This window comes from Ipomoea triloba, chromosome 10, assembly GCF_003576645.1.
Source record: "Ipomoea triloba cultivar NCNSP0323 chromosome 10, ASM357664v1".
Lineage (NCBI taxonomy): Eukaryota > Viridiplantae > Streptophyta > Magnoliopsida > Solanales > Convolvulaceae > Ipomoea > Ipomoea triloba.
The window spans coordinates 26,601,568-26,617,326 of record NC_044925.1 but is presented as its reverse complement, the minus strand read 5'-3'; the positions used below and the strand labels follow the sequence as shown (position 1 = coordinate 26,617,326).

At 35.9% G+C, this 15,759-nt stretch overlaps 4 protein-coding genes and 1 pseudogene across 4 annotated transcripts; 3 read left to right on the top strand and 2 right to left on the bottom strand.

Moving 5' to 3' along the window:
* Nucleotides 1-390: 390 nt before the first annotated feature.
* Nucleotides 391-3,123, bottom strand: LOC116031991 (annotated as a pseudogene).
* An 89-nt stretch (nucleotides 3,124-3,212) lies between these two features.
* LOC116031992 (cytochrome b561 and DOMON domain-containing protein At5g47530-like) lies at nucleotides 3,213-5,045 on the bottom strand. Its single transcript, XM_031274373.1, has 3 exons — nucleotides 4,822-5,045; nucleotides 3,810-4,070; nucleotides 3,213-3,567 (listed from the first exon to the last, which is right to left on the bottom strand). The coding sequence occupies exons 1-3, from the start codon at nucleotides 5,008-5,010 to the stop codon at nucleotides 3,331-3,333; spliced, it is 687 nt and encodes a 228-aa protein (XP_031130233.1). The 5' UTR covers nucleotides 5,011-5,045; the 3' UTR covers nucleotides 3,213-3,330.
* Nucleotides 5,046-8,727: 3,682 nt separating this feature from the next.
* Nucleotides 8,728-9,489, top strand: LOC116033573 (stigma-specific STIG1-like protein 1). Its single transcript, XM_031276323.1, has one exon. The coding sequence runs from the start codon at nucleotides 8,767-8,769 to the stop codon at nucleotides 9,235-9,237; it is 471 nt and encodes a 156-aa protein (XP_031132183.1). The 5' UTR covers nucleotides 8,728-8,766; the 3' UTR covers nucleotides 9,238-9,489.
* Nucleotides 9,490-11,791: 2,302 nt separating this feature from the next.
* LOC116033476 (stigma-specific STIG1-like protein 1) lies at nucleotides 11,792-12,623 on the top strand. The gene has a single exon (XM_031276217.1). The coding sequence runs from the start codon at nucleotides 11,853-11,855 to the stop codon at nucleotides 12,321-12,323; it is 471 nt and encodes a 156-aa protein (XP_031132077.1). The 5' UTR covers nucleotides 11,792-11,852; the 3' UTR covers nucleotides 12,324-12,623.
* Nucleotides 12,624-13,622: 999 nt separating this feature from the next.
* Nucleotides 13,623-15,426, top strand: LOC116033661 (putative pectate lyase 2). Its single transcript, XM_031276419.1, has 3 exons — nucleotides 13,623-14,207; nucleotides 14,863-14,966; nucleotides 15,060-15,426. The coding sequence occupies exons 1-3, from the start codon at nucleotides 13,623-13,625 to the stop codon at nucleotides 15,424-15,426; spliced, it is 1,056 nt and encodes a 351-aa protein (XP_031132279.1).
* Nucleotides 15,427-15,759: the final 333 nt, after the last annotated feature.

Here is a 15,759-nt window from a genome sequence, read left to right as displayed (position 1 = left end):
TAAATTATTAAATACATTAATAGGAAAAAACAAGTAAGGTAAGTGATGATACCATATTGAGGATAGAAATTATTAAAATACCTTACAGTAATAATTTCTTAATTACAAATTTGGCGGGAAAATGTGCTACATTTCTTCAGTATTTTTAATTTATTTGGTTCGATTCTTATTATACTTTTTGTTCTTTATTATGTCCTCAATAGAAATTCAGATATTCAAATTAGTCAAAATTTTTAGGAATAGAATAAGGTGGTCGACTCTGGCCAAGCAAGTTGTGTTGCATGGTCGGGGTTCGAAGCTTATTATGTCTCATCCGACCTGGTTGCCGGCAGGCAAATAGCTGTATAGATCACGGCTCAAAACGACGTTTTGACATTTAAGAAAAAATCGTTGGTCAATAATGGCGTCTGCTGCAGCCTTAATATTGTTCGATTCAATTCTCATTAGATGATGCTTGGATTCACACTGTTACATTCTTATATTATTTTGCTAGAATGATCTGAAAACAATCTCCATGGAGGGGTGCTAGGAGTTGGTTAAACCACATTAGCCACACCAACCAAAATGAAAAATGAAAACAATTCTCAACTGTTTTGATTACTTGAAATCTATAAATGCATTGTCAAAAATCTTGTAGTCTAGTGACAGGGATTTGAGATTCTTTGTATCCAGCTCGGTCATAGCGCCGATCGCTTCCGGTACTATGTTGGACAGTAGCTAGTTTGATTGCTTCTTATGGTATTCCCTTGGTCCAAATATAGTTGATCCAATTCTAACATTTGTACTGCCCATTTCAATCTGCAGCAACCAGCTAACCCCAGTTATTACGGTTCGGTTTCTTGTGCAAGAAGTAATTGGAATGTGTATATATCCACATCATAATCAGCTCACAATCTATATATACAATGGTAAATTAAATGAAGTAGCTATGGCTCATGGAAAGTTTTTTACTCTCTGCACTTCAAAGTCACCAGACATGCCCATTGACAGCTCACATTGTTCTTCTGATATTCCAAGAGCCTTGCACACCTAGCTTCTGCATTTCGCTAATGTCTGAAAGCAACAGACTAAGAGTTTTGGCTATTTATGTGGATAAGTGGAGGAGAAGTTAACGGCAATGGCGTGACAAAGAGCATGTTAAACCGCTACCTTAAAATTCTCGGGGGTGGAAGTGTAGTCAGGCATTCCGATTGTCATCAGGCCATGGAATTCGAGGTTGGGGCAGCTCGAGGTTACATGTTTGACGAGGTTCACACACCCAGCTGGTTCGACGCCAGATTTAGCTGCAGCAGGTGGAGAAGTGTTATTATTGAGATCCATTCTTGTATACGTAAACGTTTACATAAACGAAGGAAGAGAATGAAATGACCCTACAAAATCAAGGACATTCGCCATTTTTACCCACTTTCTTCTCCACTTGTATTCACTTGAACCAAAACCTTCAAAGGTTTTCTTCCAATGTTTCCAACCACACGGTCGAGCTGATTTGCTATCTGTCAAATACAGAGGCGCAAACTGAGTTTAAGCAAATGAACATTACAAAATGTTGGCAACAACAGGTGAACTTCTATAAATCCCGCTAGAGATAATTCATAGTGGCATCGTTTATTTACCTTCTCATCGTCAATGCTCTCCACCATGGAAAGATTTGGAACAGCAGCTGAAAAGATAAAACAAAATGGATAGTTGCAGAAGTCACACCGTATCAAAGACTTACCCCCTCCCCGTATTCCACAATCCAGTCGGTGGAACTTTCCGTTACATGCAGTCTTCCAACGACTTCTCACGCACTCTCTCACAGCACCAAGCACACACAAAACGAATGAAACGTAATCCAAAACCAATATATGCTATTCAGGAGTTTATGGATTGTTAATATGCAAGCAAGCTAGCAGCATACCCTTTGTACAGTCAAACTACCTTAGTGCTTTTTTGATATTATAATTCTCTTATCCCAAATAAAGAAATCAAATGCTGTTAGTGTTCCAATGATCAAAGTCTTAACTACAAAGCCAGAACCTTTGAATCTCTCCAGTGCTCATTACATATAAACCTGTCTAAATATTGATATGACCATGAACTAAAAAGCACACATCTTAACTTAAAAGTGAAAAAAAAAAAAAAAAAGTATTTTTACAGTTAGACTGTTGACTTGGTAACTATAAGGTTACAAGTTCGTTTACTTTCAGATCACAAGGCGGGTTTACCCGGTACACAACTCTAGGTAATGGCTTCTGGTTTCTCTTCTCACTCAACCAAAAAATAATAATAAGAAGCATTTTTACAGTCAGTATCTCAGCATACACCTTCTACAACTCATCCCCAATTAATATAGCTAAATAACTAAGAAAAGAAGTAAACATAGCACCTGAAAAGCAAAAGTAAATTTTATTTTTCTTGGAAAGAAAGAGTGTGGAGAGTTAAGGGATACAAAACATACTCAGGAGAGGCTTAACTTTATTTCTCTGTAAATTCCCAATGAAATGCCACTCTATATCATCTGGAAGCTGCAATATGCCCAAAATTTGAAATTCAAACAAACATACAAATGCAGTTCTATGGAATGCAACACTGAGGCAATTCAATTCTGATAATCTGGTAAAAAGACATAAGAATTTGGCGAAAATGATTATTTTCTCATTTAATCTGCGGCAGCAAACAAGAAATCTGCACATTTTATTTTCCGGAATTACTAATTTCTCATAGACCAACACTTCAATAAATTCAGAGAGAAGGAAACCTGAGGAGCTTTCTCGACGAGTTCCTGCACGTAATTTTCGCCGAAGCAGCGGTGGCCGGCGTCGTAAACTTGGCGGATAATAGGCACTGGCTTCGTCTTGCTCACGGCGACGATTCGAACCCGGTCTGACCGGCGGCCGCAGCGCTCGGCTGCCAGCTGCACACGCTGCAGCACCGATCTAAGCGCCGCCGCTGCCACGCCGTCCATCGCTGAAGCAGCCATCCCTGATTCCAACAGCAGAATCAAACTTCTCCGATTGCAAGAAAATCTTCGCTCCACCTGCTACTGCGAGTGCTCTTGTTCATCGTGATTTTAATTTTAATTTTAATTTTGTTAAAAAAATCATTCTTTTGCAAGATCTAATGGCACAAGTTACACACCAACATGGGAGGAGGTTGTTGGTTCGAGCTTGAGTGTGCTTTATTAATTTGTGTAAATTATACAATGAAATTATATAACTATTTAATGAAAATTATATTCCTTGCTATTTCTGCCTTAACAACGGATGGATGAGGTAAACCGTGGAAAAATTATTTATCAACATTAATTATATTATTTGTTGAAGAATCATTTATTGTGTTTGAATGAATTTAAAATTTAAGCCAACAGCTAAAAAGTTCCAAAACAAGGGCAGTAAAGGCCAAAACTCCCACAATAACACCATAACACCATTTCCATCTGCTGCCATGGCTGATCTGATCGTCTATTCCTTGGAATATATTTGCTATTATGAGAATGATGAGTGCATACCCCAAAACATTATGATATATCACCCAATATTTTCTGTTTCCATTTTCTTCATCTGGTTGCAACCACACACCCAACACCTACACTCATAACATATATGAATCTCATTAATTATACATTCATTTTCTCATATATGAATCTCATTAATTATACATTCATTTTGTAAGAAAGTAATTATGAACAGATACTGCATTGTAACAGAGTTAATAATTAAAAAAAAAATCATTTTTTGAAGGTCCGATCCCCTTGTCACCCAAAATAAAATTGTCACAAGGGCCAAACATGTCATTTATAGAAGAAGGAAAGTGTATATACACATTACTTGTAATGTGGAGAATGAGAGTACTATGGTGCCAAGAATTCCATGGGTGGTCATAGGGTGCTGTTTGGCTGTTGCAGCATTCCTCAAAGAGATCCCAAGCCCCCACCCTACAGTGCCCACAATGAACCCTGACACTTGAGATACTGTGTGCAGAGAGTAACATTCCTCACATCTCAACCGCAGTTTCTTGTAATACCTTGCGCTTATAGTCCCCGCCGGAACTAGAATTCCCCATCCGATGATGTTCACGACACCATGAACCTGCATGCAATAACTTATAGACTCAAGAAATGAAATAACAATAATGGAAATGGAGACTTGTAATACGGGCCGGGGGAGCGGCCTCTGAGGCCTGCTCTTTGGCGGGCCCCGCCTGCAAGTCCGCAGGCCAGCTCGTTCAAACCCGCTTAGGTCTGCCCTGTTGCCCCCGCACTTTGATGGATTTTTAAAATCAAAACTCACCCTTACTTATATAAGGGCGGGACACGCTAACTCAATAGGCAAAATTCATTTTGATGACTCCAAATGGAATGGTGTTGCCGGGGTTTTATGCTATACTTCATTCGTCTTGTTATATTTGTATGGTTCGATTAATAATACTTGACTGAAGTTTAATTTAATTTTTCATAATATTAAGTTTAATATTATTACATAAAATTTATATACTTAGATATTACATTACAAGTACTAGTAATTCGTCCCATTTTGTGTTTGGTTTGGTTAACGAGGCTTGACTGAAGTTATTTTTAGTTTAATTTTTTATAATATTAAGCTTAGAATACAAAATTTATATATTTAGAAACTACACTAAAAGTGCTATTAAATATAAAAAATTAAATTTAAAAATAAGTAAAAAAATATAAAGAGTTGGTTTGATCAATGTGATAGAGGGAGTATTAAATACAAAACAAATCAAATTTAAAATAATTAAAAATTACCTTAGAATATAAACAAAAGAAAAAAATAATTTGATAAGACGGGTAAAATAAGACAGAAAGGATACTACTCTTACAAATTTGAGATGAAGATGTGGATGCCGGGAATGTTTGGATTTGGTCCGAGCTTCATAGTGTGCAGGGTAGTACTGTTGAAGGTGATGATGAGGCTGGTTTCTGAGATGGTTGGAGGTAGAAGAAGAGTGGGCATTTGCAGAGAGGAGCAAACAGAACAAACCGACGATTATAGGATAAATTCCAGTCATAGAATGATGATGTCTGGTCGGATAGATATGATCGAAGCTAGCTTAGGAACTAACATAGTTGCAGATCAGATCGAAATGGAGTTATAGATTTTGAGTGTCAGATGGAATATGTGCTTTGCTTGTTGGGGAAATATGCCCACTGGTATGTCTTCTAATGGTTTTTATTATTATGGTACCAATTCATCATTAAGATTTTATTCCAAACTTCATCATCTTGCATCAGTTGCATGATTCATGGCTTGGCAGGCAAGCCATGTGGATTTAATATTCTCCTGTGCTTATAAACATTCTCTTTTTTAATGGAAGCCTTCATTCATTATTCGAATATGTACTCTAGATAAAACACATTTTGTAATCCTAATTAATAAATTACCACAAAGAGATAAACTATTTTAAGTTGTTGGTAAGGCCTTATTTGTGAACTTGCTACCTATTGAGGACAATCTAGTTCATTTCACATATAATTCAAGGACAAAAGTGTTATTTTTACCTTTAATTTTTTTAAACAAACATTTTTTTTATTTTAATTATTGTCACATATTCCTTTCCAAGCGAAGACATAAACATCTATATTTTTTTTTGGTGAAAATATTTTTTTATTAGTTTTTGTAAATTATATAACTATAATAATAATAATAATAAAATTATTGATCACCATAAACAAATTAAAAGGATGATGAAACTTTTAAAATAGTAAAATAAAATTATTATTATATTTATAAGAATATCACCATACCACCTTCTCATATGTAATAGTATATAAATCACACGAGATAAATTACACTAAGAAGACTGTATGCGACACGCATGATCAAGAAGATTATGATGACAAGAATTACATTCATATGAATTTAATTAATTTTAAAAGAGAAGGCTGATCATGAAAGCAATCAAGCAAGAATAATATTCCAAAAATGTGCTGTGATGAAGTGCAACTGTAACTGAAAAAAACCGGCCTTTTCTTGACACGCAACTACCTTTGAAATTAAACTCAGTCCCCAATATTCAATATATACTTTGCTTTACTTATATTCAAAAAGTCAAAACAATACTATCAATCAAAAATAAAAATCTAAACTATGATGATATATATATATATATATATATTTGAAAATATCTTCTCAAAATCACGTGGTCATTGGTCAAGTGACATTAATCTTATTTTTTCAGTTTGAAAGTAATACTCCACGTTCTTGATCTTTTAATAATTACTCTATATCACAAGATGCATGTATAAATTACTTTTAGAATGTTCTTTTTATTTTGTGATTATTTATATGTGTCGAATATAATAATGTGTTTAGACTTATATAACGAACCATGTATTGATGTACTTTAATGATATATAATAAATAGCACATTCAATTTATGAATTCAATGGATGAGGAAGTTTACTTGTGCAAAACAAATATATCAAGTACAGGAGGTTTTAAGAGGTAATTAATTAAATCTATGAGCAAAATATTTTGGTGACTAAGCATAATTATAAATCATACCTAACAAAATGTGTTCCTGTGCTTAACGATAAATGTGCAAAATAGGGTCATCAATGTGTAGCTCTATGAGTTGGTCTCCTGATGCCTTGGCCACAGTTCAATTGATTAACAAATTTAAAATAGATTGAGAGATTTTGCTTTAATAGAGCTCACACGGTATGAATTTAACTTTGTTGTGTAGATTAGTGTATAAGACACATCCCATGAGTTATCTTATCTACTAGTCTCTAAGGCATGAGCGAAAAAGAGAGGACTACGAGAGGTATATATATTTGGCATGGTTATGTGTATTAGTGTACAAGATACATCTTGCATTGCGATTTGTCTAGGATTTGACATTGTTATGAACACTAGTGTACAACATATATCTCAAGATCAGATTTACCTTTTCCACTAATTTTTAAGACAAGAATAATAACATGTGATCAAATAACAATCATACCGACTAGAAAACCCGCTTTTGAGAAAACAACTAACAATGAAGTTTCCAGGAAGTGAAACAAGATAATAAGTCCTATTTGAATGGAATGCATATGGACATTAATTGGCACAAATAATTCCACAATTTGTCAAAAATTCTAAATTCATATCCTCTTGCCTAATTATACTTGAGAATTTCAGTCCTGCAAAATTGTTCATTAATCCTCCACAAACTACCATTATTTCTTAAACTTAAGGTCACGCAACTATAGGGACAAAGACAACCACCAATGACTACATTTCTTCCTCCTAAGAAACTCCCCATATTTTTTCACTATAAATACCTCTCCTCCTTCCCACCATTCCATAAACTCTACTTATCATACCTGGCTCCTAGATAAATCAGTCTAGTTGTCAATAACTATTCTGTTTAAACCAACAAGACCAATAAATAGTTATTACGAAAAGTCTACTTTAGAACATTTTTATTCCCAAAGTAACTATTCGACCAATTTAGCAGGTTGTCCCTACTACCATATCTGATCTTTCCCATGGACTCTCCAAAGTTGATTGAAATTTCAACTTTCTTATTCGCTTTAACCATTCTACTACTCCTAGCTTCACCGTCGAATCAAGAATCATTACCGGACGCCTATAACCCTCCCCGGCGGGGGGCATACACGTGCGACAAGTACCCTAGGGTCTGCCGTGGCGGCCACCCTGACTGCTGCAAAAAACAGTGCGTAAACGTGATGAGCGACAGAGTGAACTGTGGGAAATGTGGCAAGAAATGCAAGTTCTCTGAAATATGCTGCCATGGGGATTGTGTGAACCCTAATGTTGATAGGAGGCATTGTGGCAACTGCAACAATAGGTGCAAAAAAGGAGACTCGTGCGTCTATGGGATTTGCAGCTATGCTTAATTAATTATAATATATATAAAATCTCCTACTAATTATCAAATATGTTTGTGTAATTAGTTTCATTTATATGTGCATGCATGCATGGGATTGAGTCGTACGTTTAATTTGTTGTTGTGTATGTAATCATGCATCTTTGAACTACAATATAATAAAAATGTTGGGTAAATTAATTAGTTTTAAGCTCTCTAATTATCTCACCATAACTACTTTTACTACATGTTCCAATTAAACACATGTACGTTGACGACCATGCCCTGCAACTTGCATGTACTGTTGTCAACGTTGAAGATAAATACAATATTGTAATGCAAGTCAAAGCATAGACAATAGATTTATATATCTACAAAAGTGCTTGTGTAACTGCTTTTTTGGTACAAAAAGTTCAACCATGACTAGCCTGCCCTGGCTTTGAATTCTCTGTTTCCCACTTGCGTCAAGACTAGATTTCCAATCTAGGATATTTTCATGAACTATCACCTGCTCCAAGACTGGTAGAGAAAATAAATCGTGAAATGTATCTCAAGTTGGTAACTCATTTGAACACAAGTAACTTTCTCACTGCTGGTGAAACTCGATCTCTGGTCTTTCTTCCTAAAGTTCACCCATACGATCAATTGAGCTGTTCATGCAGGCAATAAAAAAGTTTACATAACTCGTTGGATGGATAACAAATTATTGTTAATTTATTTGTTTGATTTAAGTTTGACATACTAAATTAAGTGCCTAATTTTAGGTTAATTATCTGAATTTTTTATCTAGATAGACCACTAATTATGACCACTCCACTAGCAACAACCAATATTCCTCCATGCAACCAACATTTCCCCTATAAATACCCATTATCCATTCCCCTCCCACCCATCATTCACCAAATCAAACCAAAATCTTCATTTCTGCATTTCCTGAAACAAAACACAATGAAGATCCTTAAAGCCCTTTTGTTCTTAGCCATTGTAATTTCTGTTTCCTCAGCTCAACCACCATCAACTAAAACCTCAGCCGCCGCCGGCGAACCGTTGTTCTCATTTGACGACGGCCGGAAAGCGGCGGAAACGCCGACGACATCGCTCCGGGGGGTCGGCCATTTTCTGGCGCAGAAAGGGAAGGAGACGAAGGCGGAGAAAACGCGAAATCAGACGTGCAACAAGAACCCTAGAATCTGCCGAGCGAAGGGCAGCCCGGGGCCGGATTGCTGCAAGAAGAAGTGCGTTAACGTGATGATTGACCGACAGAACTGCGGGGTTTGCGGGAAGAAATGCAGGTACGATGAAACCTGTTGCCGAGGAAAGTGTGTCAGCGTTTTGTTCGACAAGAACAACTGCGGCGGCTGCCGGAAAAAGTGCAAGAAAGGGACGACTTGCGTCTATGGAATGTGCAGTTATGCGTGATGAATTGAAGCAATTGCATATATGCCTCCAGAGATTTAATTAAGTTAGTTAATCTTGTTTATTATTTATAGATATTTGTTAATTAAAACAATTTTTTTTCAAAGAATAATTAGGCGGTGCATGCATAAATATAATGCATAATTAATTAGCCAGCAGTTGTTTGTACGGTTGTGTATTCTTTCCGTTCTTTATACATGTAATTTTGTTATATATTTGTATGAAATGGAAAATACTAGCTATTTAATTTGTTCATCAATCTATCAATTTGTATATTTATTGATGAATCAGAAGTTGGGCATAGCGTGCAACTTTTTTCATATATTTTTGTGTGATTAATTCCACTTGTATATCCATGCATGCATGAGAATCATTTAATTTTGTTGGGCACGGCCGGTGAAATGGTTATCTCTAGTACCCAGTGGCTGGAAGATTGTTGGACATAGGTTGGTAAAATCCCTAAAAGTCAAGTCCAGCACCCAGCTTGTCTGGAACAATGTAGTATGTGATGACAGTCTATTAGTAAGAAAACAAATTGCGTCTTCGTTACTAGTTATAGTTTTTGGCATGAGTGATAAGCGTTTGATCTTAACAAGTAATATCAGAGTCACGTGATAACAATTAAAATTGTTGGGCATGGTCGATAAAAGGGTCATGTCTACAATTAAAATTGTTGGTCAAGGTTGTTGCGCCTTTGCCCCTATAGCTTTTGGCGTGCATTGCGTGATAAGCGCTTAATCCTAACAAATTTATTGTGAGTTATGGCGTACATTTAAGGCAACTATAGCTAGCTGAAAAATATATAGGCAAATAAAAATATTGTCGAGTAAATTAATCAATTTTGTTTTTTTTTTATTTCTTAATTTCACTTTTTCTTCTTCTTTAGATGGGTGCATTTTGAGCCGTGATTGGAGAGACCCTCCACTTCAATTGCTTTCTAAAGGACATACATTTGAATGAGCGGGTAGTCCATCATTCTTATTGAAGAATTTTGGGAAAATGTCCAAATACATCATTGAACTATTTGGGGATAGAAATTAAGCCATTGAACTCGAATAAACTCCAAATTCATACTTGAATTTGAAAAAAAAAAACAATTAATATTTTTAGCAGGTTAACAACAAGTTTGTACTAATTAGAATATCAACATTTTTCATATATGGTCTTAACTTTTTTAATTTATAGACTATATACAGTAATAAAATTTATCCAATGCATATCTACGGATATAATAGTTGATGTGATTTGCCTGATAAGTTAGCTACTCCAAAATACAATGGGAAAGCCACTGTTTAATATAATCAATTGGCTAGTGAGGTCCGACCTCACTATAATTTTGGGCACGTAACTGTATGTGTATTATATACTTGATTTCTTTAGCCGCAAGGAAAATTAAAATTACTAAAATACCTCCATTAATAAAATATTTATATTTATTACAGTCAAAATGAGAAATCATATAAAAACTTTATTTAAAATTACATCTTTCATAAAAGAGACAATTGACTAGATTCCTCAATTCCTCAACAACAACCTTGAATCACCCATTCACTCATTGGCCCTAATTGACGGAATGAATTTTTATTATTTTTTGGGTAAATCCAATCTTAGTCGGATAATTAATTTGGTAATTATAAAATTCTAAAATCGACACTTTGTGGGAGTTACTTAGTGGTTTTCTTGATTTGAGCCGATTAGCTAACTAGTTTAATATAACCTATGTCTGATTAATTATTTCATTGTGGCCCTTTGCTAACTCCTTATAAAGTAAGTTTTATTCAAAGTGTATTTTCGAATAGCAACTATGAGTTTTTACATAAATCACATGCTTGATTTTTTAACATTATATTCATGTCATCTTGCATTTTTACACCTATCTAGCCAAATTTTTATTGAGTACGTAACATTAAAATTTAGGAGCACACAATAACTCTCGGATCCTATGGTGGGATTGATATTCTTCTTGTACACCATGAAAGTCGTAGTTATAACCGGTATTACTCTAAATTAAATTTTTATTTTTAAAATTCTACCGTTGCCCTTAACTAATAATAAAATAATATATAGCTAATCTATATTTAATTTTGAGAAAGAAAAAATGAAATCAAAGAGAAAACTGTTGACGACCAATCATCCATACATAGCATGTACTGTTGTCAACGTTGAAGATAGATACAATATTGTAATGCAAGAAGTCAAATCATAGACAATAGATTTATGCACAAAAGTGCTTCTCTAACTGATTTTTTGGTACAAAAAGTTCAAACATAACTGGCTTTGAATTCTCTACTTTCCCACGTAAGGAAAAAAAATCACAGCATTGCCACTCAAGGATAATTTCTATCTTATATATTATTTTTTCTAACTAGATCAATCACAAACCCTTGTTTTACACAATAAAGTGCCTAATTTTAGGTTAAATATCTGAATTTTATACCTTGGGCCGTTAATTATGACCACTCCACTATCAACTATCAATATTACTCCATGCAAATTAAAATTTCCCCTATAAATTCCCATTATCCATTCCCCTCCCATCCATCATTCATCAAATTAACCCAAAATCCTCATTTCTCCAAGGAAACCAAAACATTTAATTTCCTCACAGAAATTAAACAATGAAGATCCTTAAAGCTCTTTTGCTCTTAGCCATTCTAATGTCCATAGCCATTACTACTCTTTCCTCAACCCAACACAAAGACGAGGAAGAAGAAGAAGCTGCCGGCGACGGCGGCCTTCTAAATGCTGCAGAACCGCCGCAGTTCCTCCGGGGAACGGGCCGCTTTCTTGCGCAGAAAGGCAGCAAGGAGAAGAAGGTGGAGAAAGCCCGAAACCTGACGTGCAACAAGAACCCTAGAATTTGCCGTGCGAAGGGCAGCCCGGGCCCGGATTGCTGCAAGAAGAAGTGCGTTGACGTGATGAACGACCGACAGAACTGCGGGCTTTGCGGGAAGAAATGCAGGTACAATGAGATGTGTTGCAGAGGAAAGTGCGTCAGCACTTTGTTCGACAAGAACAACTGCGGCGGCTGCCGGAAAAAGTGCAAGAAAGGGACAACCTGCGTCTATGGAATGTGCAGTTATGCTTGATGGCTGATATGACGAGCAGCTCAGTTGGTTTTTGGATGGTAAATTGTGAAAAGAACACAAGATCGAGCGGGACAACAATTGCATGCCTGAAGAGAATTTAATTAAGATAACTAATCATGTTTATTTATAGATATTTGTTAATTAAAAAAATATTTTCTTCTAATTTCTTTCAAAAAATAAGGCTACTGTGCATGCATGAATGCATAATTAGCCAGCTTGTATGGTTCTGTATTCTTTTCGTTCTGTATATGCATTGTTATATATTTGTATTAAGTTATTTGTTCAAATTGAGAATTATAGATCAAATTTATAATAGCGTAATCTAAAGTTATAAATTAATATCACTTGACTATATAAGATCTTAAGAATTATAAATTGTTCATTGTAGTTTATAAATTATTAGTTCAAAGTTGTTTCCTTGGTTCAATTTGCATCATCTTATATAATTTGAAGTTAACTAAGGAGTTAATTCCATTTTTTGTTCTAGATTTATTTGTGGCAGTTCACTTTTACTCCTTTTTTAGATCATGTTTTTTTTTCGTCATAGTATTATTGTGTCACGACCATTTTTGGTATCTATCAACAAAATTAATGAAATATCATTAAATACATGGACATTTCGATCTTTTTTATACAAAGTGGATTGACTCGCTATATTTTTATTTTTATTTTTTTGAAAAAAAAAATCATAATTAAAGACCTAAATGTCCTTATATTTTACAGAATTTAAACGGTTTTGTTGATGGATGACAAAAAATGGCATGCCACAATACTATTAGGACAAAAAAAATGTTATAAAAAAATGAGTAAAAGTGAATTGTAAACCACCTACAAATCTAGGATAAAAATAGAATTCTCAATTGGTCACATGGGTGAAGTTTGGAAGAAGAGACCAAGGATCAAGTTACCCTCAGCAGGACTTCTTGTGCGCAAGTATAAAAAGTTTTCCCTAAATCAAAGTTTATATAAGCTCTATCTCACTCATACTCCACAATGCATACTCCACAATGCAAAGTATCTATCTACCTAGTTTGGAGTAGCTCGTGCAAACACGTTCATATGAATCCCCCCAAAATATTCCCAATCAACATGTCCACCACTTTCTTGCAAACTTATTTAAATTTCTGCAACATTTGCATCCCTCATCCTAACCTTTAGCCAGCCATGGCACCTTCAATTCCATCTCTATTGCTACTCTCATGGTTCCTAGCACTATATTCACCCCCAATAACATCACTAGCACACCAAACAAACCACAATGCAACCAAAACCTTAAACCCTTATCCTCCAAACAATCTCATGAACATCATCGATTCGTGTTGGAGATCCAACCCAAACTGGGCCCACAATCGCCACGCCTTGGCAGATTGCGCTATTGGCTTTGGGAGTGGAGCAGTTGGTGGGAAAAACGGCAAGATATATGTTGTCACGGACCCTTCTGACGACCCTATAAACCCCAAACCAGGGACGATACGTTATGGGGCAATCCAAACCGAGGCACTTTGGATCGTTTTCGAGAAGGACATGGTGATCACGCTAGAGAATGAGCTGATGGTGAATAGCTACAAGACCATAGATGGGAGAGGTGCTAAGGTTGAGATTGCAAATGGCCCGTGCGTGACAATTGAGGATGTTACGAATGTTATTATTCATGGGATTAGCATTCATGATTGTATGCCCGGGAAACGTGGGATGGTCCGAAGAAGTCCCGACCACGTTGGAGAACGAATTGGGTCGGATGGCGATGCGATTAGTGTTCTTGCATCCTCCCATGTTTGGGTTGACCATTGCTTTCTTGCTCGTTGCGCCGATGGCCTCGTTGATGTCATTCACGCCTCCACTGCAGTTACCATCTCCAACAATTATTTCACTCAACACGACAAAGTGAGTGTTTAATTCTCATTACAAATGTGTTAATCTATAGGTTACAAAATTTTGCATATAAAGTTTCGGCTTCTAATCTTTCTTAATAAATATTTTCTGATTGTGATTCATTACCAAAGCAATTGAAAGTCTAGCTAGGGTTTTATGTTGGAAATTGGGTTCCCCACCAATTTTATAGCACATTGGAGATTTGGAAAAGTACATGTTACTATTTCCAACCTGTTTAAAATAGTTGATAATACCGTCCACCAATGAAAAAACTTGGTTGATTATGTAGTTGGACGTTTTCCTTAATTTTTTAGCACTTGTAATAGTCATGGTTACCATAAGAAAAAAAAAACCTTTCCTACAAATGTTGGATGTTTATTGGTCTAGAAAGACGAGTAATAACCGGTCAGTTAAATTGGTTTTGCTTAGTAATCAATAAGAACTGCTCGTATGAGCTACTTATTGACCTTTAATTATTTGAGCTGGTGCATAGTGTAGGCTGTTTTCTTTTGGTGAAGATGAACTTTACCTAGAACGCCTATGTGCACCTTTGGTAGCGGCTACCAATTAGTTGAAATTGATTATTTTTTAACCCTAGGGTAATTAACGGTATCCAAAAAAAACAACTATATGTATGTTTATTTGGCGTGGTGCATTATTATTTCAGGTTATGTTGCTTGGACACAGAGACAGCTACACGGCAGACCGAGTTATGAAAGTCACTGTGGTGTTTAACCATTTCGGCCGAGATCTTGTTCAGAGAATGCCTAGGTATATATACTTTAATAATGTCTCCCATAACCTAGGAATCTTAACTGAAATTAACCATATATATATATATGGATTTCTGGGTTTTCACGATAGGGTTCGACACGGTTATGCTCACGTAGCCAACAACTACTACGACCAATGGCTACAGTACGCCATTGGAGGGAGCGCAGGTCCGACGATTCTAAGTGAGGGCAACTATTTCGTAGCTTCAGATGATGTTGCACCCCAAAACAAAGAGGTGACGAAGAGGGAGATTAATAATGGGGGTTGGAAGGCATGGAAATGGAGGTCTACTAAGGATGTTTTCTTGAATGGGGCTTATTTTGTCCCATCTGGATATGGGATTTGTTCTCCCTCGTACGCCACATCGCAGCTGTTTGTTGCTGCTCAGGGGTCTTTGGTTCCTTCCTTGACCTATCATGCTGGCCCCTTGCAATGTGTTGTTGGTGAAAAATGTTGATGTTTTTGGTTTTGATTAAGGTTTGTTGTTGTTGAAAATTTTCATATTGTGATGAAACATATCATTTAGATTGAAATCTTGCAACTCATAAAATCCTTCAATTTTGGAATCCCAATACTAAGCCCAATCCACCAACGACTAGTTTTAAAAAAGTTTTAGCCCAAATATAATACCATGCTCTTTGGGCCCACCAATACTTTATTACTATTATTATTTACGTACAACATTAATAATCATATCTCCCGAGATACTACTAATTTAATTTACACCCATTTAAGAGCAATTCTCCGTTGGGGCAAATTATGCTGTGGACCCAGGTCCACCTTGCAAGGC